The 24,750-nt window shown below is 49.6% G+C and overlaps 1 protein-coding gene across 1 annotated transcript in view; it reads right to left on the bottom strand.

Annotated features, from left to right (window-relative positions):
- Positions 1-24,750, bottom strand: part of STK24 (serine/threonine kinase 24) — a 93,276-nt gene that overhangs the window by 6,017 nt on the left and 62,509 nt on the right. Inside the window, exons 3-9 of the mRNA XM_032496746.1 lie at positions 19,846-19,902; positions 11,732-11,840; positions 11,275-11,432; positions 5,957-6,142; positions 3,862-4,007; positions 1,887-2,016; positions 936-1,004 (exon numbers count right to left, since the gene is read on the bottom strand). Of these exons, the coding sequence (XP_032352637.1) occupies positions 936-1,004; positions 1,887-2,016; positions 3,862-4,007; positions 5,957-6,142; positions 11,275-11,432; positions 11,732-11,840; positions 19,846-19,902 (855 nt within the window). The remainder of the gene's footprint in view (positions 1-935; positions 1,005-1,886; positions 2,017-3,861; positions 4,008-5,956; positions 6,143-11,274; positions 11,433-11,731; positions 11,841-19,845; positions 19,903-24,750) is intronic.

Here is a 24,750-nt window from a genome sequence, read left to right as displayed (position 1 = left end):
CCAGGCTCCAGCCACTGCCCACCAGCTGAGCCCTGACTCGCCAGGCTGGAAGGGCTGGAGGCACCACAGGCCAAGCTGAGCAAAGGGATGAGACCGTGGGCGGCCTCCCTTCCTACCGTAGACCACCCACCTCCAGCCCAAGAGCCCTGTGCTCCAGCTGCCCTGAGAGCCCTGCGTCACCACCCAAACAAAAGGCACTGAGTGACTCATTCCGAATTATCTTAAAAGGCAGCCTGAGCCCGGAAAGGGGCACAGAAAAATGACAGAAAGTGGTATTTCCAACCTATTTTCCATTAGCTACTAACCAGAGAAAGGATAACGTTCATCTTCATGAAACCCACTCGAAACATCTCCACGTATAGTCGGCATATACATACTTAGGGGAGTGGGGGCCTGAGAGGGGACAGGTGGGGCAGTCGGTCATGGAACAGGGAACAGTGGCTGCTCACCTAGCAGTCCGGGGGCCCTGCGGGGCGAGTTGACTACCCAGGAAACACAAGGACTTAAGGGACTCCAATGTGTCCTTTAAAGTAAAAATCCACTTTCCACATCTCCATACATACATCTGTCTGAGGCAGAGAGGCTGCACTCAACTAGGTTTTGTAGAAAGCAGCACAACTGAAGCCAAAATCGCCTGGGGAACATAAGGACTGGGGTTGGTCGCTGGCGTCCCATGTGTACACTCCCAGCAGTGGCACAGCGACACGTCCCAGGAGAGGGTGGACAGAAGACGGCCCCAGGGAAAGCAGGAAGCGCTCGTGGAAGGCCGAGCCCCACCCCGGCTGGGCTCTAGGAGCACAAGGCACCCTCTCCGCCCACGTGTGCCAGCTGCTCCTATTACCCCAAATCCCACGGCCACACTGTCACAGAGCGAGTGCCCCCGTCCCCACTTCTTCCCCTCAAACCTCCCCCAAAAAGTCAATCGGGTATCTTACCTCTGCAAATAGAGGAGAAATAATCGTAGATAAACACTGAGAGAAAGGCCTCTTTGGGATGTCTTTCATCTTGGGGGAGAAAAAGGTAATTAGAAAAACGTAATCACTCACACTTGCAATAATTCAATGAACTTAGACATGCGTTTGCCGTAACACCTGAGTAGGGCCACGGAGCACCGCCCCAAGTGCAAGGGCACTGGGGGGCCGGGAAGGGCGCCGCTGACTGGGCCCTGCAGGTGACAAAGGCCTGGGAATGGGGCTCCGGCCGGCGCTGGCTGCGGCAAGTGGCCGCCACAGGGCTGCCTGTTTTCTCTCCTCAGCCTCCATGTGAACACAAAGTGATCCAACCTGCTTCTCAAAGCAGGCCTGGTGGGATCACCAGGGCACACAGCCACCGGTCTGCATGGCCTCAGAGAAACTACACCACTGCCTGTGCTTTAAAAAGATCCTAAAAATATAGCTTTTCATAAACTGAAACAGGCACGAAACCAATTCATCAAAATTAAATTTTACTTAAGTACCAAAAGCAGTATTTACTTTTAAGACTCCTTAAATAGAACTTAATCCCAAAATTATGGTGCCTGTATGAGTAACATCAATATTCAACAGACAGAGTCCCATCAAGAGAGCTAGAAAGTCATTTCAAATGTGAAACCCGCCTCCCTCCGCCCCGCACTGTAAGTCCAAGTGTCAGGAAACGCTGATATGACAGCAACGCCGGAGAGAAATCAGCACTGCAGAGCAGACCCAAGTCCAGACTCGCGGGTCTGACTCGCTGGGTAGTCAGACAGAACATAATCTCTTGATCTGCCAATTCCGACAGCAAAATTCCACAACAGGCTGCCATGAGGGACCACAAAGCCCACGGAAACAGCAGGCTTCACACAAAAATGACTCCAAGATGCTGCTGACTGATGACAAGTGTTAGCCACTCTAGATGAGCAAACATACCTTATTTCTTTCTAAATCCGATGGCTGAAGAGCTCCGTTCTCAAGACTCTTTGGATCTTTCTCCCGGATGGTGAAGATCCAGTCCCCAGAGTCGCTGCCTCCGGATGCTTGGCTGTCTGTGTCCGTTTCCCTTAACACAGAAATCCGGGTGAATCCAGGGGCAAGGGTAGGGGATGGATGACGGGGTCCCACTTCATGGGGAGACCCGCCAGCCTTAGCCCACCTTCCCCACTGAGCATCAACGCCACCCAGCGGCCCGTGCCTGGGCTCCTGCCTCACCCCCATGCTCCACACCAGCTCCCATCTTTTCCACCCCCACCAGTCCCTCCTGGGCTGCAGAAGCTGACCTTGCCTTGTGCCTCAGAGGAGAGACCCTGTGAGAACATGGTTCCCGAAACTTCCCCCAGAGCCAGTGGCCCCCATGCCATCCCTCCCAGAATGGACGGAAGTATCTCTTCTCCAGAACAATCCTCCTCTCCTGCCCTCCACTCTCTTGGACCTTGACTTCTCTCCCTTTAGGGTTCTTCCCCCTCAACACCTCCACTCATACCCCTTCTGCTCACTCCGTGCCCCTCCCTCCCTCGGCCACAGTGCCTGGATGCACTCACTCCACCATCCCTCCCCTCCCCTCATTCCAAAACCCACCCTATCCCTGCAACCCCAATGGCCACGGCAACCAGTCCTCTGGACAAGGGAGCCACTGTGCAGTCCCTCTGCTCAAACTCTCAGCAGCAAACAGCCCACCGATGACCCCTCCCCATCCAGAGTCTCAGGACTCCAGGGCCACTCTGCACCCAGATCTCCTCTGACCTGCCTCGTCCCCAGGTTCCTCCTTTATGCTCATGTTTCCTGGGGTTTGGTCCCAGACCTCTGGTCCTACTCCCTCTGCAAATGTGTCCTGAGCGACAGATGTGTCCTGGGCTGTTCACAGAGAGGGGACTACACCTGCATCCTCTGCCTGGACATCTCCCCTCAACACCAAACCTCAATGTCTCCCTGAACTGGACACATCGTCCTGGACCTCCAAACGTGTCCCACATCAAACTCAGCTCCCTGTACCCTGGCCTCCTCAGACCAGCTTCTCCAGTGTCATCACCTCTCTGGACCCACGACATGGCTGAAGCCAGGATTTTCTCTGCCGCCTTCACCCAGACCCACGGTAAACGCCTGTACTCCCTGTCCGTCCCTTCACCCCCACGACACTGCCCTCACCTCTCAACGCTGTGACCTCAACAACATCCCAGTCAGTGGTTCTCATCCTGACTTTACAGAGGAATCACCTGGGGACCTTGAAAGGTACTGTGGGTCTCATCCCACCAGCCTGGCATGTGGCCCTGGCGCCAGGTGAAGGAGCACAGACCTGGAGCACCTCCACTCCCGGCGCCTCCCTCTCAGCTCCCTTTCCTCACAGCCATCAGCCCAGCCCTCCCCTCCCCTCCCCCATGTTCCAAAACAGCCCCAGACCCAACTCATCTCTTCAGCAAACGGAATTCCTAGACACTTAACCTGACCCCAGCATTCAGTAACTTTCTGGCAGACCTGCCCAATGCCAGGCATACACCAGAACACAGAGCAGAACAACCACAACACTCACTTCAGGCATTTTCACCTGACTGGTATTTTAAGAGCCGGAGATATAATGAAGGAACAGGAAACCAGGTCAAGTTCTTGACACACAGCTCTACCACAGAGTTTACTTGGAGAACTTCCACTGGCAACAAAAAGCAACTCAAGGACTCACAAACACAGTCCCACACTAACACGAGAAGCACCACTGGCCTGGACTGGCTTTTAAAAAGAAAAAGAAACCCCGAAACCAGCCCAATAAGAGATGAAGCCAACAGGCCCCCATCACTGAAGTGTGTGGCTCCCACACGGCACGTTGCTCGGGGACAAGGGGCAGCGGCGGCGGCAGCGGCGGCGGCCGTGCCCGCGGCTCACAGGCGTCCTGCAGGACCCGAGCGAGCAGACTTACGTGTCTGAGTCCTCGGAGCTGGAGTCCTCGTGGCTCTGTTCGGCCTTCCATCGCTTGTACCTGTCGATGAGCTCGGTCAGGTAGGACGTCTTCTTTGCATTGCGGATTATGAACTTGTGCTTCAGTAACTCCTTGGCAGTGGGTCTCTGGAAAACAAGCCCACCAAACAAACAAAACAGGAAAAGCATGAGACGGTGTGCTCTACGTGCTACTGGATTCTGCCCCGAAGGACAGGCTTCCGCCTCATACGTCCAACAACCACGCTAATACGTAGAGGTGAAGTCCGACTTTCAAGTTTTTTTTCTTTAAGACTTGTTCAAAGAATGCCACTTAGCACCTGTGGGTGGGATTCAGTGTACAGTGTGGACAAGATATCGAGTATCTAAGGGGACCCTTAACATTGTTGGGGTAACCATCCAGTGAAAGCCGAGAGCTTCCTGCAGGAAAATCACGCGCACAGAAAGTGCTGCGGAGAATGGCGCAGAGATCAGTCGTCGTTACTGATGCTGGCAAGAGAGAAACCACGTTCTGTGCTACCTTGTTAACTTCCTGTATCGTTTGGCTCCACCACCCCCACACAAAAAACAGTAAGATAAACATTAAGTTCACCTAGAAGAAACTAGACAGGAACCAGGAGACACCCTTTCCCTGGATGCTGAGAGAGGGCCCGAGTGCTCTTGGTTACCAGCTTTCCCAGTGGAGAAACTCCGGCTTCCTGGCTGTGCCTCCTTCCCTGTGATCAGGGCGAGGACTTCACCCAGGCCCCGGCTCCGCACGGCCACAGCCAGACGGCCTATTCTGACCTCAGCCAATCGCTTTGTCCTGGAGGATGGGAAACCCAACTACAGGGAGTCTGTTTCCCAAGAAAACCACACAGCTCAAACTGGAGCAGACGGCAGGAACAGAAACCACACGAGTCCGACTGAGTCCCCACTTGCTCAGGGTTACAAAAGCTTCACTAGCCAGAGCCAGGCAGGCTTCTCATACGCAAGCTTGTGGAAAACCCAGGTCACTTCGGGCACCTTGCTCACGCCCTGCCCACGTGAGTGTGCAGCTCCAAGGATCTCAAAAGTGTCCATATGCTCAGCTTCATGTCCTTCTCAGTGCGTCTGGGATGGACGTGTATGCACGGGGCAAGCAGGCCGATACCAGAAACACATTTACAAAGGGAGGACGTTCGTGCAGGGGGCTGTGTCTTCTCGGGGGCTGGTGCCTTGTGGTTGGGAGCAAACTCCTGTTAACAAAGCCCAGAGCCCCCTGGACACGGAGAACAGCGGCCCCCACGTCACCTGATGAGCTGTGCACTCTACATCCCCCAGAGGTGCTTAGAAAATGATGCTTTCCCCATTTATTCTGTTACCAAAACTGGTAACATATTAGCAAACCATGGTGCTCTTGTAAATCTAACCATCTATTTTTAAATACACATTCATAAGTGGTTGGCGGGGGCAGCCTAACTCAAGGCTAACCCTCCTAGAATATTCACAAACAAAACAAGGACATACGATGGCACACCCAACACCAAAATACACAGGTAACTTCAAAGAAATGTCCTAATTCAGAGAGAAGCAGGCTAAAACCATGCCGGCATCATCGCCACAAGACGCTGCCAGAGAGAACTCAGCAGCCGAGACAGTGAGAGGGAGGGGGGACGAGGCGACCGGTGGGCTCATGCCCTATTCCTCATCTCCTTCCTAAGACGTGTCAAAAAGACACCGAAAACATTTACTTTAAAGACATATTTAGCCATTATTTTTCAGGCCAGGCTTTGTGGTTACTAAAACAGCTAAAAATAGCTCAATCTTCCACTATAAATATTTAAAATGTTTGATTCCACATATAATACTAAGGAGAAGAGTCTCCATGCTCAGTGAAGATGAGACGCTGGAGACTCTGAAAGAAACCAGATTTTTAATCCTTAAAAAGATAAACTAACAATAAAAACATACGCATAATTCAAAGCAATCAAGGATACCCATTTAGAGAAAGAGAACTACACGAGATCATAAAGACAGCTGGTCGCCACAATTAAAGACAGGCCAGCAGGACAGACGCGTCTAGACCAGAGAGAGGCCCGGGACCGGGAGGCACTCACGAAGCTCGGCTCCTTGTTCAGACAGGCCTCCACGAACTCCTTGAGGGGTTTGCTGTAGTTTCCTTCCAGCGTCGGGGGGTTGTTCTTTGGAATGAGGAATAAAACCTTCATGGGATGCAGCTCGGAATGAGGCGGCTCCCCCTTCGCAAGCTCGATGGCCGTTATGCCCAGGGACCAGACGTCTGCCTGCAACAACATAGCACCGTCAGACGCGGGCAGCGGTGAGTTCCACCAACGTGCCTCTGGGGGAGAAAACCACCTGTGTGCTTCCAAAGAGAATCATTTTTTAACTGAAAATTAAAAAAACAAGCCTTTGATGTAATTTCAGAATAGGCAACACAGAAGAGAAAGTTTAACGTACAAAACATCTTCAGCCTGGACGCGGGGGGTGGCTTTTGTGCTGACTCACTCTTCCCTTTGCTCTTGGAGGTGTGAGACGCTCTATGTTCGTTTACATCCCTGAGTCAACCGGATAGATAACCGGGCGTGAGCAGGGGTCGCGTCTGGGGAGTTTGTGAGTCACCCCGACAAGCGATGATCAAAACCAAGCCCAGCTCTGCAGTGGGAGCAGGCACCCTGGTCTCAGCTCTACAGCCAGTCCTGGGACGCCAGATGGAACCCTAACCCGTGAGCCTAGTTCCTGCTCTATAAACGGAGACTAACACTAGGTTGTTGTGCAAAATACTCCACATGGCGCCCAGAATTTAAAAGACAGGTGTGTTCACCGTGAAAGTGGAGAGCATCAGTACAACACACCCATAGGCCCAGCACGCGGCTCAATCATTAACAACCTGCCATGCAGGCTTGGTCTGTTTTTTCGCCAATGTAGTTTAAAGTAAATCACAGACGTCATGACCTTTCCCCCAAGTACTGCCACTTGCCAGTGTGACGGCTTTTTATTACGTATCAACATCTAAAACTAACAGTACTTCTCAGTATCATGTAATAATTAAATTTTCTCTCAAGTGTTCAAAACAAGCCTTTTCCCAGGTGCTCTGTGTGAATCAGGATCCGATCACAGCCCGGATGTTGCAACGACCGTTAGGTCACCTAAGGCTCTTCTCATCTGGAACTGTCCACTCCCAGTCTCCCCAGTGCCACTGACGTAAGGGAGACACAGGCCACCAGCTCTGGGTTCTTTCCACCGTCATGCAACGTGCTCTTCTAGCCACTCACTTCCTGTCGAGGGACAGGCTAGTCACCACGAGGGGCCCGGCCGTGTTCACTGTGGGCCGGAATCGGGGCCCGTGTGAGGTGGCCGGTGGCTGGTGGCCAGTGGCCAGCACTACTCATGCTAAACCTGACAGGAATGACTAAGTTACTAAGGAACGTTAACTTACTGCCTGCAAGTTTCCTAGCGCTCAGCAACAACGCTGACAGAGAATCTAAGCATAACTGAGTTTGTCTATTACTCTACCTGGGAAACATGGCATCAGATTCAGAACATGTGTCTACATTTTAAAATAAAAGTTACCTGGGGATGGGCACTCATTTTCCAAAGCAATTAAAACTGAGGTGTAAGAAGAGACCTGTTTTGCCACCATTTGGGAAAGACATGAAATTAGCTGTAAAGGGAAAACTAACAGTGGTTTTCAATCATGAGCCTAAGTCAAAAGTTGCAAAGGCAGGTGCTCTGAGCTGCAGACACCTACTTGTGAACAGACTTTTCCCCCATGTGGACAATCCTAGGTAACACCGTCCTAAGTGACAACACAGAATTATCCATTACTGGTGAGGGACAGGGTGAGAGGATGCCAGGGGCTGCGACTAACACATGACAATTCTCTGAACCTTGGAAATATCATGTCAAGTAAAGTTAAGCTGGCCACAAACCTGCAGACAAAATACAATCTATCCATAGAAAATATTCCAGAAAGAACCACAAGAGGAAGGGGGGGAGAACCATGGAGAATCCCAAATCACAGTTATAACTAGTCAAAACACAGCTCAAAATGGATTCGGTGCAAACTATTTAATTAGATGCAGTATCCCAAAGGAACACGTTAATAAGCGGCATCTGGAGGTATACAAGCCTGAGCACCTGCACAGTCAGACCCAGCCCAGCCGTCACCAGGGCCAACAGGAGGACTGCTAGTCTCCGGGCCGGACGCTCTTCCTGCCTGCACCCTTCTCCCACCTCCAGGGTGCATTACTCACAGCCAGGAGGTGGGTGATTCCTGCTCCTGAAGAGGGACCAGTGGGCCCGGCATCAGGACAGGAGGGCCAGTGAACAGGCTAACTGCGGATTCCAACAACTGATGGCTAATCCCACCGTGTTTCCACTCATCTTTTTTTTTTTCCATCAATGCACCACCTGTTTCCATTTTTCACCGTGGTGAGATTGCAGAACAGTTATTTCAGACATGACAGGACACCAAAATAACTTAGCTTGTGCTTGGATGCTAGGCCTACAGATGTTTTTCTTTTTATCTCATTTTTTCCAGTGTTTTCCAGATTAAAGACTATGTACTGTCTTTAAGACCAAAAAAGGGAAGTTATTTACAAGAGAATACTGACAGGGGCCCGTTCAGCCTCTCCAGGAGTCGTCTGGTTCACAGCAAGTCTACCGCGTGCTTCACCTGGACCTACAATCCTGACACAGCGTCTCCCCTTCCCCAGAGAGGACTTGGTCTGAATGTCCTTCCCGATGCCTTTGAAGTGGTCCCCAGGTCACTCTGACATGCTCTCAGACCCTCTGCAGCCCCGCTTACTGTCAGAGCACCGGACACCCAGCACCACAGTTACTCAGGGAAGACATAAATTGTTCAGCACAGCGCTGGGCACAACTACAGCCAAGAGGGAGTGAGTCCAGAGACAGTGTCTTCACCCAAGTCCAATCCTTTCGCTAACACACCACTGTAATACTCTTACAAGAAAAACACAATAAAGATAAAGGGTCTTCCCAAAATCTGCTCCACCACTGAGCCCACAGGCTTCTTGCTGGAAGAGCAGAGTTCTCTCCCGTGGCACCAGCTCCAAACTCTGGGGACTTCTTAACCAAGCTACCCCAAGTCACCTTAAAAATAATAGTAACGATGAAGGTTCCTAATGGACACGGGGCAACACAACTCAGTAATGCTGTGTTTAGACCAAGAATGCAGACACATTCAGAACAGCTAAGCAGCCAGGACAAGCAACAAGGGGCAAAGGTACTGGTCCTGGCGTGACTGTGTTATGCAGGGCTCCAGATGCAGATGAGACTCAGGGCTACAGCCCGTCAGCCCGGTGAGGGGAAGATGCTGGGGGTCATTCCATCCTTACCCACTCCACCTCCCCAGGAGGGTCAGCGTGTGGCCCCCAAGATGAAGCTTCCTCGGGGACCCTGGGGCTGGAAGCTCTTCACCTGTAACATGGGCAGTAGTGGGGCAAGCCGTCCAGACGTGCAAGCACGGAAGGACACAAGGCAGAGGTGGAGGGAGGCTGAGGAGGTCTGTGTATCCGGAGACCAGGTGTGTCCGGCACAGAGCACAACCGCCCTGTCAGACGAGCCGGAAGGACACCCCCATACAATGTGGGAAGCAGGCTGGCGACAAGCTGCTGGCCCCGGTGTCACACCACCCCTCGGGCCCCGGCCTCATCTGCACTTCCCACACCTCCTATGTCAACACACCTGGAAAGCAAACTTCACAAACATTTTCTCACGTGAGTTCCAGCTAAGAGTTCCTGGGTCTAATCCAAGTAAATGAAAGAATTAGCTTTTGAGAGACGCCAGAGGGAGGGAAAAGTCGATAAAAGGTGAGCAAGGAACATGACACATTTGTTCCCCAGCCAAGGTGCACGCCCGGTGGGCCTGAGACAGCAGCTTCATCCACCGAAAAAGAGCACGTCAGAGAAAAGCTCCCGGCCATGCGGGAGCATTTCGCTCCTGACAGCTCCAGGGGACAGGGGGCAATGCTTCATGACGCAGGGGAATCAACTGCTCAGAGGCCGCCTTTGGCAGACACCCAGAGAGGTCCTGCCCTGGAAGGAAGACGGGGAGGAAAAGGTCTCAGGCCAAGTCCTGAGGACAAAGAGTGAGGCGAGCAGCGATGAGTAATACTGAAAGCACACTATCTGAGTCCTGAGTCACAGGGGCCACCACTGATCACCTAACTGACCAGAAAGGATGAGGTGTGATCAGACGGGTTAAGAAACTCAGATTGTAGGCCCTACCAAAATCTAGAACTGTGAACTTTGATAAATGGGCCTCAGCTTGGAATAAAGAGAATGAACTGAACATCTTAAAATAATACAACCCCAGGAAAAAGCCAACAGCACAAGTGACTGCCAAGGGGACAAGCAGCCATGGGCCTAATCCGTCCCACAGGGCAAGTCACTCACAAGCAACCAACACGCCAGGGGTGACAGCTCTGCTGTCTTGAGGATTGAGAACCCAGCAGTCACCTACTGGCCCATAACCACCAAGGCCATCAGCGTGCCATGGGAGTCACAGCCGCCACCACGGCTCAACAGCGAGAGCCAGGTCCACCCCGCGTGCTGGGACCAGGCACACGTGCAACCGCAGCACCGACGTCCCAGGAAAGGTGACTCTACGCCCAGTGGGCCACGTTTAACTCAGGGGGGATCTGCCATGTGCTGCGAAGACTTCCACTGAAAGAGAGGAAATCCTGTTTGGCATGACAATGTATCTGAATTAAGTATTTGCCTAGAAATACTGGTTTAGAGAAGCTTTTTCTCTGTGGAGATCTCATGTGGAGATTTGCTGTGTTCTACTTAAGAAAGCTGAAGGGCAACAGGGAACAAAGAACACAGGAAAAACTGGGAGAGCACAACACATGGCAGGTAAAGAGGTTGAAAAAGCGGAATCAGGACTTAGCCTCATGTCGTTAAGGGGCCTCTGAGAGGAACGACCCCCACTGGGAATAAATACAATGAAGGAAGAGCCTGCAGCAACCACTAAAAGCGCTGCTCTTTCCAGATGCTGGGCTCACATTTCTGTCGATTCTTCCTGCAGGATCCTTTCTGTACTTGTCTCTTAAATACTGTTCAGAGTTCTGTTGGAGGCCCTCCCCTGCCTCACTCTTCTACTCCAACTACCACCTGCACATCCTGACCCCTCTCTGAGGACCCACATCCCACGTGCCTCCGCCCGGCTGAGCTGGACCCATCCTCACCACCCCGGTCCTCAGTCCCCCTACAGGCTGCTTCTCTGGGCTCCCCACCATCAAGCAGACATGTCTGAGCTAAAATACTCAGAGCTCTCAGAGCCCTCATGACCTACATCAAGGTACCGGCTTCACCCCAACAGGACAAGCTGTAAGGTTCAAGCACAGGAGTGACAGCTCTGCAGACCCACGAGCTGAGGTGCCCGCCCTCACCTTGGAGTCGTAGGCCGACTGTTTGATAACTTCGGGTGCCATCCAGAACGGGGTGCCCACGAAGGTGTTTCTCTTTATCTGGGTATCAGTCAGCTGGCCCGCCACCCCAAAATCAGCCAGCTTCACTTCTCCATGTTCAGAGAGCAGCACGTTGGCAGCTGCAAAATAAAACCAAAGATGCCTCCTGACGTCATCTGCTGGACAAATTCCAACCGCTATCATTCTGGGAACATGGGCACCCTCGCCATGGTGACATCACACGCACAACAAGAACAGGCACCGAGGGTGCAGTTTTGGTGAGCAACCCCCTCCCCGAGGGCCGCCACCCCCGGGGATGCTGGAGGCACTGTCCCAGTGCCTGCAGGACAGCTTCCCTGGAGGAGAGAGGCAGAGCTAAAACTCCACAACTCACCCCACACCCCAGGTATTTCAAAGGAATATGAAGAGGTTTGCTCACCTTTAATATCTCTATGAATTTTCTTCTCTGAATGCAAATAGTCAAGTCCTTTCAGTATTTCTCGTAATATGGTAGCAATCTGGGTTTCATCTAAAGGGCCAGGTTCTAACTAATAAGGAAAAAAATGATTAAAGTTACTTAAATGATTAGGGAAAAAAAAGTTTGACAGAACAGAGTCAACGTTACCTGGACAAGAATAATCAACATGTGAAATCTTCTTCACTCCAAAACAGACATATGGCCCAAACAATTAAAACCCATTTAAAGGGCCCTAAAAACAAACAAAAAACAAAAGAACCAGAGAAACTGACTTTGCTGAAAAAAGCGATCAAAGTCGGGCCAGTGAGAAAGGCGTGGTAGCCGGCCGCGCCCGCGGCCTGAGCCGTGAGGGCGGTCAGTCCACAAAGCAGCAGCTGGGGACCTTACAGGCTTTGCCGGGGCGGGGGGGGGGGGGGGGGGGGGAGGTGCAGAGTAGCCCAGCTCTGTCCTAACATGGGTGACAGTCACCAAAACAGCAGTGGTCAGCAAGAGAAGGCCTGGGAGCTGACTGCTTCCTGAGGTGACCCCTGCACCAGAATTTTTTAAATCTGAATTTTAAAACTTGAGGGAAGAGAGCTGAAAAGAGCTCATTCCCTAATGATTGGCATTGTGTTATGTAATACACACAAACACAGGTGTTATGTAATAAAAAACATCAGTTAATATATTACCCCAAATGGCATAGTAATTGTTTCAGAAAAACCTGAAGGAATTAACACTGACTCCTCAATATTCTTCACTGTACAAAGATGTAAGGCAGACATGTCACATATCCCCATTTCAAAAGGAAAAAAACAGACAAGTTCTAGAGCTCAAACGGGATAGTGAGTCCGCCATCACCTGCAGAGCAGGGAATTCAACCACAACTAATCACGTGAATTACTTCCGCAAAACCTCCTAACACTCCCTCCCGACGGACTAACAGTAGAAGCAACAGAGGAAGGGGCAGAATTCTAGTAATTCACTTTTCATCTGAATGACAATGCTCGGTATGACGTTTTCAGACCTGACCGTGAATGCTGTCATAACTCCAGTCCCCACATGTCAGTCACCAGGCAGCCACAACCCCGTGACACTCACTGAGTAGGTTTAAAAAAGACAGATGTGCTTAAACCAAAGGGCATGGAAATCAAGACGCCCTTTCTTCTGAGGTAGCGTTACGACAGACACTTTCTGGAGCAGACAGTTTCACTTGTGTGTGTCTGGGCCTTCAGTGGGACAGGAGGATGGAGACGGAACAGTTGATCACTCCTGGGCCCAGGGCTGGGGCTCGAGCCAAAAGCCCCCTCCTCACTTCATACAGCTTAATGGTGCCTGGTCCACCCAGCGAGCTGTGCCCCTCTGCTCACGGGCCCAACCTGGTCTCCAAGAAAATCCACAAAGCCCAGGGGGCAGGAGGGTGGCCTGTGCGGCAGCTCAAGCAGCCACCTCACACTGAGAACCCAGGAGGAAGGGGCTTAAAGCCATCACGCTGCCCAGGTGACTAGCCTCCCGAGGGTCCCCCCCCCACATGGTAACTGAGACACAGCCCACGATCCGCAGACAGAGGCCTGTGCTGCACGCCTGGCTCCGCAGGGACCTCCTCCCCTCCTTCCCCAAGTTACCTCACCCATGGTCTTGTCCTCAAGAAACACACGTGGAAATGACCATTCCTAAGGACACAATTTAGAAACCCTGCCTCGTCTGCCTTCTCCGTGCTTATCTGTGGGTGCACAGGTTGTAGGAATTTCAACACTCAGAATGAGGGAAACGCACTTTTCTCATAACCAGGGGGAAAGGTGGGGGAAAGCGGAGATTCCTGCGGATCTGCTTCTCCTCACGGCACCTGATGGCAGGAGGGTGATTGTTCAAGGTCGTTCAGAACCCTATCCCAGAGCACAGGTTCTGTTTCCTCCTCCAGCAGGTTCTCGCCCAAGCAGAGGATCAGTAATACTTGGCTGGACTTAGGCTTAACCGCCTCCCCCTCCTACAATCAGGTGTCCGAAGGGAGAGCAGAGCAGCCTGGAGTCACCGCCGAGGGGAGGGAAGAGCTGAAGAAACCCAGAGAACCCTCCCTTGATCACTAAGGGCTGGCTCTCTGATTAATCTATGCCCGGTCCGCCCTTCTAAATCTGGCCTGGGAGCCACCCTCAATGACCACTATCTACGCGGGGGGCGGGGGGCGGGGGACACACCACTGACAGCGGGGAGGTCCTGAGGTGAGCGGTCAGAGGTACTTGGCTGTCCTCTACAGCACAGGGCTCCTTGCTGAGGGTGAGACCAGGCTGAGCTGAGTCCTCTATTTACATTCGCCACCATTAACACTTCTAAACAGTATAAACACGGTCCTCTCGGTCATTAAGAGGACTGTGAAATCTTCAAATAATGTTTTTAAAAGAAAGACTCTCAGGAAAACGCAGCCAGTACCCCATCTCTGGATGACTCTGGACACCCTCTCCCAAGTCTGCTTCCCCTTCTGCCTCTGTAACGGGGACTCTCAGCATCACATGGCTCCCCTGACTAGGGACCACAGCCGCCAGCAGCATGTGCGGGCCCGTGACCAAGGTCTTGCCTAACGAATGTGAGAAGTGACACGTGCTACTCACCACCCCCTGCCCCGGTCCTGGCTTTGAAACGCCAGCAGCCAGAGAGGACGATGACAGAAGACCACGGGAAGCCCCCCCACCACGGCAGGGCCCAGAGACCACTGACCCACGTGTGGGAGAGAAATAAATCCCACTGCATGTGAGACACTGTTTGGGGGCCACTACAGCAGCAGCTTGGCCTAAACATCACGGAACACGCCACCTCATTTTAAAAGAAATCGTGTTGCAAAGTAAGTCTGTCAAACATCTCTGCCTGACTGAGTGGCCAGTTTACACAGCCGAGCTCCTTCTTTTAAGAGTCCAAGGTGGTCCCTTAGATTCTCGGGCAGCGAGGACAGACTCATCTTTTCATCAGGGAAAGTCTTCCAGTCCCAGGTCCTCCCGGCTAACCCACGCCCCAGGTCTCCCGCTTCGCCTCCCTCTGCTTTGTTTCCCTGTAGCGCTTTCCCACCGCGTCTGACCACGTGCCTCCTTCCCCCAGCAGAACGTAGCTCCTAAGAGGGGCTTCCTGCTGCCCTGTTCACTGCTGTCACTCCCGACGGCCAGACCGGCGCCTGACATGCAGCACACAGCAAAAATTTTCTGAGTGAAAAATGAATTTACCCAAAATCTATCACATTTTAAGTTATATGGTCGTGGACTTACATGATGCCTACTACGCTCCTAACTTATGGTTCCCTAGAAGCAGATGGAATTTGAGAAATTATTCATATAGTGGTTTTCAAATTATATTCACTCAAAGGACCCAGTATTTCCTCAGAGTGGTCTTGGGGATCCTGCAAATGTGTGTATTCAATTTATTCAATTTTCTTTGAAATTAAAAAAAAAAATAGCAGATCGAACACACTCAAAAGTGCACAGGGCCAGGGCTTTGAAGCCAGTCAGAAAAAGGTCCAAAGTCCAGCTCTGTTTGCTAGCCAGGACCCCTAACTTCTGAGAGTTTCCATCTCCTCAATTAAAACGAGATGATTCAGGGACATTCAAAAAGGGATGCCTGGTTCTTGTCATCAGAGTCACTCCTGTGGAAAGTAGATGGCACTCTGCTGGGGCTCACACCACACGGAATTTTCTTTTTAATAAGTGGAGATAATTTTATACTTCCTTCCAACTGCAACGTCTAAAATTTCACAGGCTTCAAAGCTCCAAAGAAAGTTGCCACTAAATAAATTAAATCGTTGTGGCAGTAAGAATGAATAAACTAAAGCATTTAGAGACTAGAATTGCTGCTCTGAAGGACTCAATGCTGGAAAAGAGTCCCCACACGTAACTTTCTGTATGCCACAAACGAAATTCACTTAAGATAATAGTGAATCTAATTATACAAAACGAGGCAATTTTCTGCATTTCTGTAGTATTTCCCAAAAGAGTAAAAAAAATGAAAAGCTCTGTGTATAATACGTATATTTATAGAAAAGCAAAGCAAGTCATAAAATTTATTGAGCTGTTTCATTGTTTTCTCCATTTAAATATAATTGTTTATACCATATTAAATTTTTTTCTTGAAATTCCCTTTTGAACACTATTTTGACCAAGTGCTTACATGTTTTATGTAACCCAATGTGATTTTTCTAATTGGGCACGTAAGACTTTTGGAGATACATATAGTTTGAGCAGTTTACCTCCTCCTCTCCCCAAAATAGTATTACTATGAGAAAGTGAACTCCTTTTAATCAAAGGGTATTTCTTAGTGAATAAAATCTGTGTCGACTATAACCACTAAAAAACACAGGCATCTTCCAGCCCTGAGAGCAGTGAAAACCACAGACCCATCACCCTGACAAATCTGTAGCAAGCAGGACACATCCTCTTAACACGAAAATGATAGATCAGGCCTGACCTGGAGATCAGCACTCACCCAAAAAGCCCAGCTTTTACAGGACGGGCAGGGATAGAGCGCCGATTACAATGACTTCCCTGCACAGGTACGAGATGTCAGGGGCTAAACAAATCTTTTAATTTGTTAACTGTTAAAACTTGTTTTGCATATACTGTGTTTCAGGGACGACTTAAGTAACACTTATGATTTGCTGGTCATTTCTGAGCACTTTGTCAGAGACCAACAGGTAACCATGCTCTTCCATGAGAATGGAGCTGCAGGCCGTGACGCTGAGGTCACCCTACACCAAGCTCCCACTCTGGTGTGAGTGGGCTGGTGCACCCAGTGCCACAGCAGCGCCAGGCTGGGTCGGAGACACAGCCACTGGTAGGGATCCAGCCTCACCATAAACACACTGTGAGCCCAGCAAGGCCTCTGCGTGTGCATCCAGGAAACACAAGTGTGCGCTCCCACTGGACCTGACCATTGCCTCGTGTGGTGTCATGCCATCCCCCACCCCTAAAAGCAAATTTAAATTTTTAAAAATTCTAATTAATTATAAATGAAAATGTTCCACATATATTTTAGGAGCTACCATCTAAAACATGAAACAATGATGGGGTATCAGCTCCTCAAGGTTAAAACCAGTTTCAGAAAATAAGAAACTGTTCTTAGGTCAGACAGTGGTGGGCAACAACCCGCATGGCTGCTTGGGATGAACTCACTGGTTTCCCACAAAAGAGCAAAACTGGTTTCAAAAGGAGACCTATAATTTTCAGCAATATTATCAGAAGCAGATATTCCTACCATAAGGCATAGTTTGGTCCTTTCTTCATGCAGCTGAAGAGGGAAACAGAAATGGATAAAAACAGAATTATCTTTGTAAGCAAGATTTACTGGTAAGCAGACAGCTTCACCAGGGAATTCTACCAAACATACAAAGAAGAACTCATACCAGTCTTTCTCAAACTCTTCCAGAAGATTGCCAAAAGGAGAGAATACTCCCAAACTCATTCTATGAAGCCACCATCACCCTGATATCAAAACCAGGCAAAGACACTACCAAAAAAAAGAGAATTACAGACCAGTATCACTGATGAACATAGATGCAAAAATCCTTAACAAAATATTAGCAAATAGAATTCAACAGCACATAAAAAAGATTATACATCATGATCAAGTGGGGTTCATCCCAGGGACACAAGGGTGGTTCAACATATGCAAATCAATGTAATACATCACATCAACAAGAGAAAGGACAAAAACCACATGATCATCTCAACAGATGCAGAAAAAGCATTTGATAAAATGCAACACCCATTTATAATAAAAACTCTCACCAAAGTGGGTATAGAGGGAACATATCTCAACATCATAAAAGCTACATATGACAAACCTACAGCCAGCATAGTACTCAACGATGAAAAACTCAAAAGCTTCCCACTAATATCTGGGAGAAGACAAGGCTGCCCCCTATCACCACTCCTATACAACATAGTCTTGGAAGTCCTAGCCACAGCAATCAGGCAAGAGAGAGAAATAAAAGGGATCCAAATTGGAAAAGAAGAGATACAAGTGTCACCATATGCAGATGACATGTTACTATATATAGAAAAACCTAAAAGGTCCACACAAAAACTACTAGAACTAATCGAAGAATTCAGCAAGGTAGCAGGTTACAAGATTAATGTTCAAAAATCAGTTGCATTTCTTTACACTAATGATGAATCAACAGAAAAAGAAAGTAAAGAAACAATCCCCTTTAAAACAGCACCCAAAGTAATAAAATCCCTAGGAATAAATCTAATCAAGGAGGTGAAAGACTTATACACAGAAAACTATAAACCATTGATGAAGGAAATTAAAGAAGACATAAAACAAATGGAAAGATACCCCATGCTCCTGGATTGGAAGAATCAATATTGTTAAAATGGTCATACTGCCCAAGGCAATTCACAGATTTAATGCAATCCCTATCAAATTACCCAGGACATATTTCAGAACAAATCACAATAAAATTTATATGGAACCACAAAAGACCTGGAATTGCCAAAGCATTTCTGAAGAAAAAGAAAGAGGCTGAAGGAATAACTCTCCCAGACTTCAGACAATACTATAGAGCTACAGTAATCAAGACAGCATGGTATTGGTACAAAAACAGACATATAGACCAATGGAACACAATAGAGAGCCCAGAAATGAACCCACAAACTTTTGGTCAACTAATCTTTGATAAACGAGGTAAGAATATACAGTGGAATAAAGACATTCTCTTCAGCAAATGGTGTTGGGAAAACTGGACAGCAGCATGTAAATCAATGGAGCTAAAACACTCCCTTACACCATACACAAAAATAAACTCAAAATGGATTAAAGACTTAAACATAGACAAGATACAATAAACCTCCTAGAAGAAAATATAGGCAAAACATTATCTCACAAACATCTCAAAAATGTTCTCCTAGGGCAGTCTACCCAAGCAATAGAAATAAAAGCAAGAATAAACAAATGGGACCTAATTAAACTTACAAGCTTCTGCACAGCAAAGGAAACCATAAGTAAAACAAAAAGACAACCTACGGAATGGGAGAAAATTTTTGCAAATGAAACCCACAAAGGCTTGATCTCCAGAATACACAAGCAGCTCGTACAACTTAATAAGAAAAAAGCAAACAACCCAATCCAAAAATGGGCAGAAGACCTAAACAAGCAATTCTCCAAGGAAGAAATACAAATGATCAACAGGCACATGAAAAAATGCTCAGTATCACTAATTATCAGAGAAATGCAAATCAAAACTACAATGAGGTATCACCTCACACCAGGCAGAATGGTCATCATTCAGAAGTTCACAAATGAAAAATGCTGGAGAGGCTGTGGAGAAAAGGAAACCCTCCTACACTGCTGGTGGGAATGCAGTTTGGTGCAGCCACTGTGGAAAACAGTATGGAGATTCCTCAAAAGACTAGGAATAGACTTACCATATGACCCAGGAATCCCACTCCTGGGCATATATCCAGAAGGAACCCTACTTCAAAAAGACACCTGCACCCCAATGTTCATAGCAGCACTATTTACAATAGCCAAGACATGGAAACAGCCTAAATGTCCATTGACAGATGACTGGATAAAGAAGATGTGGTATGTTTATACAACGGGATACTATTCAGCCATAAAAATGACAACATAACGCCATTCGCAGCAACATGGATGTTCCTGGAGAATGTCATTCTAAGTGAAGTAAGCCAGAAAGAGGAAGAAAAATACCATATGAGATTGCTTATATGTGGAATTAAAAAAAAAAAAAACAAATACAAAACAGAAACAGACTCATCGACATAGAATACAAACTTGTGGTTGCCAAGGGGGTGGGGGGGTAGGAAGGGAGCCTGGGATTTCAAAAATTGTAGATACTGACAGGCATATGTAGAATAGATAAACAAGATTATACTGTACAGCACAGGGAAATAGATTCAAGATCTTGTGGTAGCTCACAGCAAAAAAAAAAATGTGACAATGAATATATGTATGTTCAGGTATAACTGAAAAACTGTGCTCCACACTGGAATTTGACAACATTGTAAAATGACTATAACTCAATTAAAAAAGTTTAAAAAAAAAAGATTTACTGGTAAGAGCTTCGATGCGTATTAAACATCCGACGTGATACTTACTAGATCCAGTGCGGAGCCTCCACCAAGATATTCCATTATTATCCACAATTTAGTGTCCTACAAAAACAAAAAAGAGGGAGGGAAGTTATTTTTTTTAAAGGCAAAAAAGATTATATTTTTCACCGTGATTTTGGAACTAGGAGCTTTTATACATATGCAACAGCAAGGAAAGTGTGTCTGAGGGAGTTCCGTGTGGGAAACCTGCATTGTGTCAGCGGGGATCCCGCATCAGACCCTCCCACCCAGGCAGGGGGTCCCACACCTACTGAACCAGAGGGTAAGGACACCCATTTCCACACAACCTCAGCAAGTGACCTTCAGGTGCAGGAGGGTTTGGAAACCAGTCCCCAAAACCAGGCAAAGCCAGCAGCAGCCATGCAGGTCCTGCCACGGGCGTCAGCCAGGAGGTGCCAGGAGCACAGCCATGGGGACAGGTCCCCTTCCTCCGGCCTGCAGCTCTAAGACGCACAGAGAAGGCAGCACAGCTCATGTAGCCTTCCACCTGCTGCCCAGAGCCTGTCCTCCAGCACCCCTCACCAGCCTCCAGGTCTGGTGTCTTTTCCTTTTGTCTCTCCTGAAGCCACGCAGCCCCCATGACTCCCAGAGTTCTCTTTTCAAACACAAGTCCCAGAGGACTAGAAATCAACTCTCGCAGGGGTGGCCAACACCATTTTGGACAGCACAAGAAAGCTCAACTGTTTTTCTACAAGGAACATGGAAGTTCACATTTCTACTCCCACACCCTTTCCTCCGGCGCCGTCTGGCCCAGCTTCCATCCCTTTTATTTGATGGTGTTGAGGGTGAGTCCCCAACAGTGAGAGAAGCTGTTGCCCCCTCCACTCCCACCTGCAGGGAGCCGGGGCTGAGCAACAGGACCGCCTGGGAAACAATCTGCTCTGACTCTGAGGTGTGGGGCCACCACGCTACTTCCGGAAGCAGCAAGACAAGGGATCCACCTCGCCCTCCTTTCTGAAGCTCCACATTTCTAGTCCTTGCTGGGCTGGCCCCGCGGCCAACTGCTCACCTGCCTGCCTGCCTGGGAACAAAGTGACCCTGCATATGGCTACCTTCCCCTTTCAGGGAGCCTAAAAGGGGACAAAGTGACCCTTTATCCTGTGTTGTCCTAAACCCTCAGGGGAATTTCAGCCAAAGCAAACAACTGGCAAACCTAGGCTCCCCAGCGGAAAGGCTTTACACAGCCCCACCCTTCGCTGTAAAGGCTTTGCCCCCTGGGAGAGATGGAGCAACAAGACCAGCCCAACTTCCACAACAAAGCAGCTCGTTCCTGGAACCAGACACACAGGGTCTGAACGCTACCCACCATGAGGTCCGCCAGACTGGGGCGGGGGGCGGGAGGGGGGCACTTAGGAAAATATCGCTAGGTCCTTCATTCAGGCCGCTGCTTTTTAAATACCTTGGCCAGGTCCTAAGACCAACGAGCTTTTGTCCTTGGTTCCACCAGTTCCACCAGTTGGGGAATGGGAAATGAATCATGAAAGTTTCCACTGGTCCCCACCTGAAGCTGCTTCCCAACCTCACTGAGTGTGGCGCTCACGGCAGCCACTGTATTGGCCAGAAAATGGGGCGGCAACTTCCCCCAACCAGCTCCTGTGTGCTCTGCTTGGCCAGTCCCCGCTCCCTCCGGGCCACGCCTGCCCTGCCTGCGGGGAGCGGGGAGCCCTGCCTTCTACAGCTAAGACAGCCCTACTCAACCACTGACGCCTGACAACTCCCAGAGTGGGGCCCAGGAGAGAGGACAGCAGGGACCAGCCAGATCTCGGGGGTGGAACCAAGTGTCTTAAGATAAAGCAAATGAGCTGGCACCGAGGTGGGGGAGGCAGCGAGGGGACGAGTGCAGGTGCCAGCAGATGGTCAGGAGGGAAGCTGTAGAAGGAAAGAGCCTACAGAGAAAGGTCTATCTTGTAGCCTGTGCTAAGCACTTCGCACCTTCTCCCAAAGGTCACTGACGGCCACCAGCGCAGATGCTGGCTCCTAAAGAGTGCTCGAGGTGTGTGGAGAAGGGCCGGAGACAGCAGTGAAGGGTGTGCGGTCAGGGGCCCAGGAGGCAGAGGGGCAGCCATGGGATGCAGAGCCCGACAGGTCAGGGGGCCTCACTCGAAAGGATGTCTGGCCACTCCCTTCACCGATAGGCAGCCCTGGAGGGGGCGGCAGAGGACATGCTGACAAAGGTGCCCACAGGCCATCCCTGGAGGGAGAGTGAATCTCCTTTCCCTTTAACCCAATTGCTGGTTTTAAAGTAACTGATAACTTCTACCAAACTTCAGTACGAACTCCGAACTCCAGCCCTGCACAAACGTCCATCTACCTCCTCCCTTCCATGCCCGGCTCCAACACCACAGGCTTGGAGTCCTCCTGCCCGGCCTCCTGCGCATCACAGCTCACAGGCCTGGCCTCTGAGGACACGCACCGGGGTGCCCACCCCCGGGACTCCAGGCCCAAACTGTCCTCACTCTCCCTGCTTCCAAGGAGGTCCAGCTCGGCCGCCACCAGAGGGCAGCCTGGCCAGCAGTGTCCTCCGTCCCCCACCGCCTCCCACTACCAGTGAGCCCTAGTCCCAAGGGGGACCTACTCACACCAGTGACCCCCAGCCCAACAGTGACCCCTCCACTCATTCCTCACCTTCCCCCAACACTCTCCTCCACTCCTCTGGGCTCAGCTACTTTCCCACTTTCTCTGGTCTGACTCTCCCACATCCCAGTGCACCCTAAGGCTATTGGTTCTGCTTGGCTCCTCCCTCTCCTGGCTCACATCCCCAAACTGTAACCCCCAGATGCTGCTTTCTCTTTCCACCCGAAAGGGAAGGGTGCTAGAAACACCTCTGCCTGGCTCACAAACCAGGTCAGGACAGAGATGCTGCGGATGTTATGAAAACCAGGGACAAAGCGAAAGGCAGACTTCAGCATCTGTGGAGGCCTTGGTGCAAATGCAGGACCGTGTGGCACCAGGTGGCACACCCGCAGCACCACAGCTCCAGGGCAGGACACACACTCAACACAGGCAGAGGAGGCCTCTTCAGTCTGCCATCAGTCGTGATCTCAAATAATACTTTCTACTACCATCAATCCTTAAAGAAGACACGTTCAAAGCGGAGTAAATGGACAAGCTCAGGTAAGTGAGGGTTGTGGGTGAAGCACTCCCGTCCGGCTTTGACAGGATTTCAAACCTTCGGTGCTCCTGACCTTTGAGGCTGGAGATGTGGGGGGTGGGGGTGCACTGCAGGGTGTACAGCAGCATCCCTGGCCTCCACCCACTAGACGCGGGCACTACATGCCCAGTTCTGACAATGGAAAACATCCCCAGGCACCGCCAACGTCCTGTCCTCTGGGGGCCAGAGCCACCCCCACTGGAAACCACTGAACTACATGATCCACATCCATAAGCTTGACGTGTTACTGCACCGCAAGTGCTGACCACAGTCCTCTCCGCATCTTGGCAGAGCCAGTTTATACCCTGAGACCCCCAGCTAGACCCACCACCACTACTCACTGTGAGACATCTAAGCTCTGAATTCCTCATCCATAAAAAGATGGCGATAATCTGTGTTTCCAGCCCTCACAGTTCAACTGACAATAAAATGAACGTGAAAGCCCTTTGCAAAGCTCAAGATACTAAACATTAACACGATCACCCGTAAGTGCCTCAGAATAAGCCGGCAAAACCAAAACAGCCCGATTAACAAGACTAAGTGGTATTTCTCTGCATGGGAATTTCTGAGCAAAATGAAATCTGGAACAACGACTCATGCACGTTCTACACTAGAATGAAAAAATAATTACTGCCCTGCCAGTCTTGAAGCAAGAGTATCTGAGAAGGGTGGTCTGGTCAAGGGACACATTCCACCTGTTCCTGGTGACCAAGTATTGTCACAGCCCAGATGCAGAACCACTGCCCTCATAAAACCTGCCAAATTGTGACTTGTGGGGTACCCTAAGAAAAATACGTAAGATTTCTTAAAAATAAGAATGATTTTAATCAAAATAATTTCATTTCTTAAAAATGACCTCAAACAACAAAAATTATGAATGAGCTTGTGACAGAATTTTCTGATAAGGGAAAGAAAATGGGTTATTTATTTAATAAATTCAGGATCCAAAATTTAAAAGGTACTGAGTGTATAAAGTGAGAAGTTTCCCTCTCACCCCTGGCTCCTGGCTGTCCAGCCTCCACACCCAGCAAGTTTTCATCCCATCTTCTGTAACCTCGGAGAAGCATCTTATGCAAACACCTATAAACTCTTTCTCGCCTTCTATCCAAGTGTAACATTCTATACAGTGTTCTATGCCTCGCTTCTCCTTTGAGCATTCTATACTTGCCCATAAAGGAATCTCCCCTTAAAAAAAACAAACAAAAAAAAAAACTTTTCAACCTATTGACAACATTAGGTTGTTTCCATTCTTCTGCAATCATGAGCCAGGCATCAGCTCAAGAACCTCACAGACGTATCATTTGGGGAGTTCCTGGGAGAGGAACCCGGGTCAGAGGAATCCACTTGAATTTAAACAGATAATGACAGATAATGACAAATTATTCTTCAAAGAGGGTGGCTCCATTTATACTGCCTCCAGCAATGTCTGAGAGCCAATTTCCCCTTTTCTTTGCAGACAGAGTGTGATCAAACTTTTTTTGGTCATTGTTAGGAACAGAATTGTGCCCCCTTCTCAAATTTGTATGTTGATGTCTAAACCTGAAGTACTGAAAAATGTGACCGTATTTGGAGACAGGGTCTTTGGAGAGGTGATCACGTTACAGGGTATCACAGAGGTGGGCCCTAACCCAGTCTGCCTGGTGTCCTTGTAAGAAGAGATCAGGACACAGGCTCACACGGAGGGAAGACCACGTGGGGACACGGGAGAAGCCGCCAGGAGAGACAGGCCTCAGAGGAAA

Source organism: Camelus ferus, chromosome 14 (assembly GCF_009834535.1).
Source record: "Camelus ferus isolate YT-003-E chromosome 14, BCGSAC_Cfer_1.0, whole genome shotgun sequence".
In the NCBI taxonomy this organism is placed as follows: domain Eukaryota; kingdom Metazoa; phylum Chordata; class Mammalia; order Artiodactyla; family Camelidae; genus Camelus; species Camelus ferus.
This window is presented reverse-complemented; position numbering and strand designations above follow the sequence as displayed.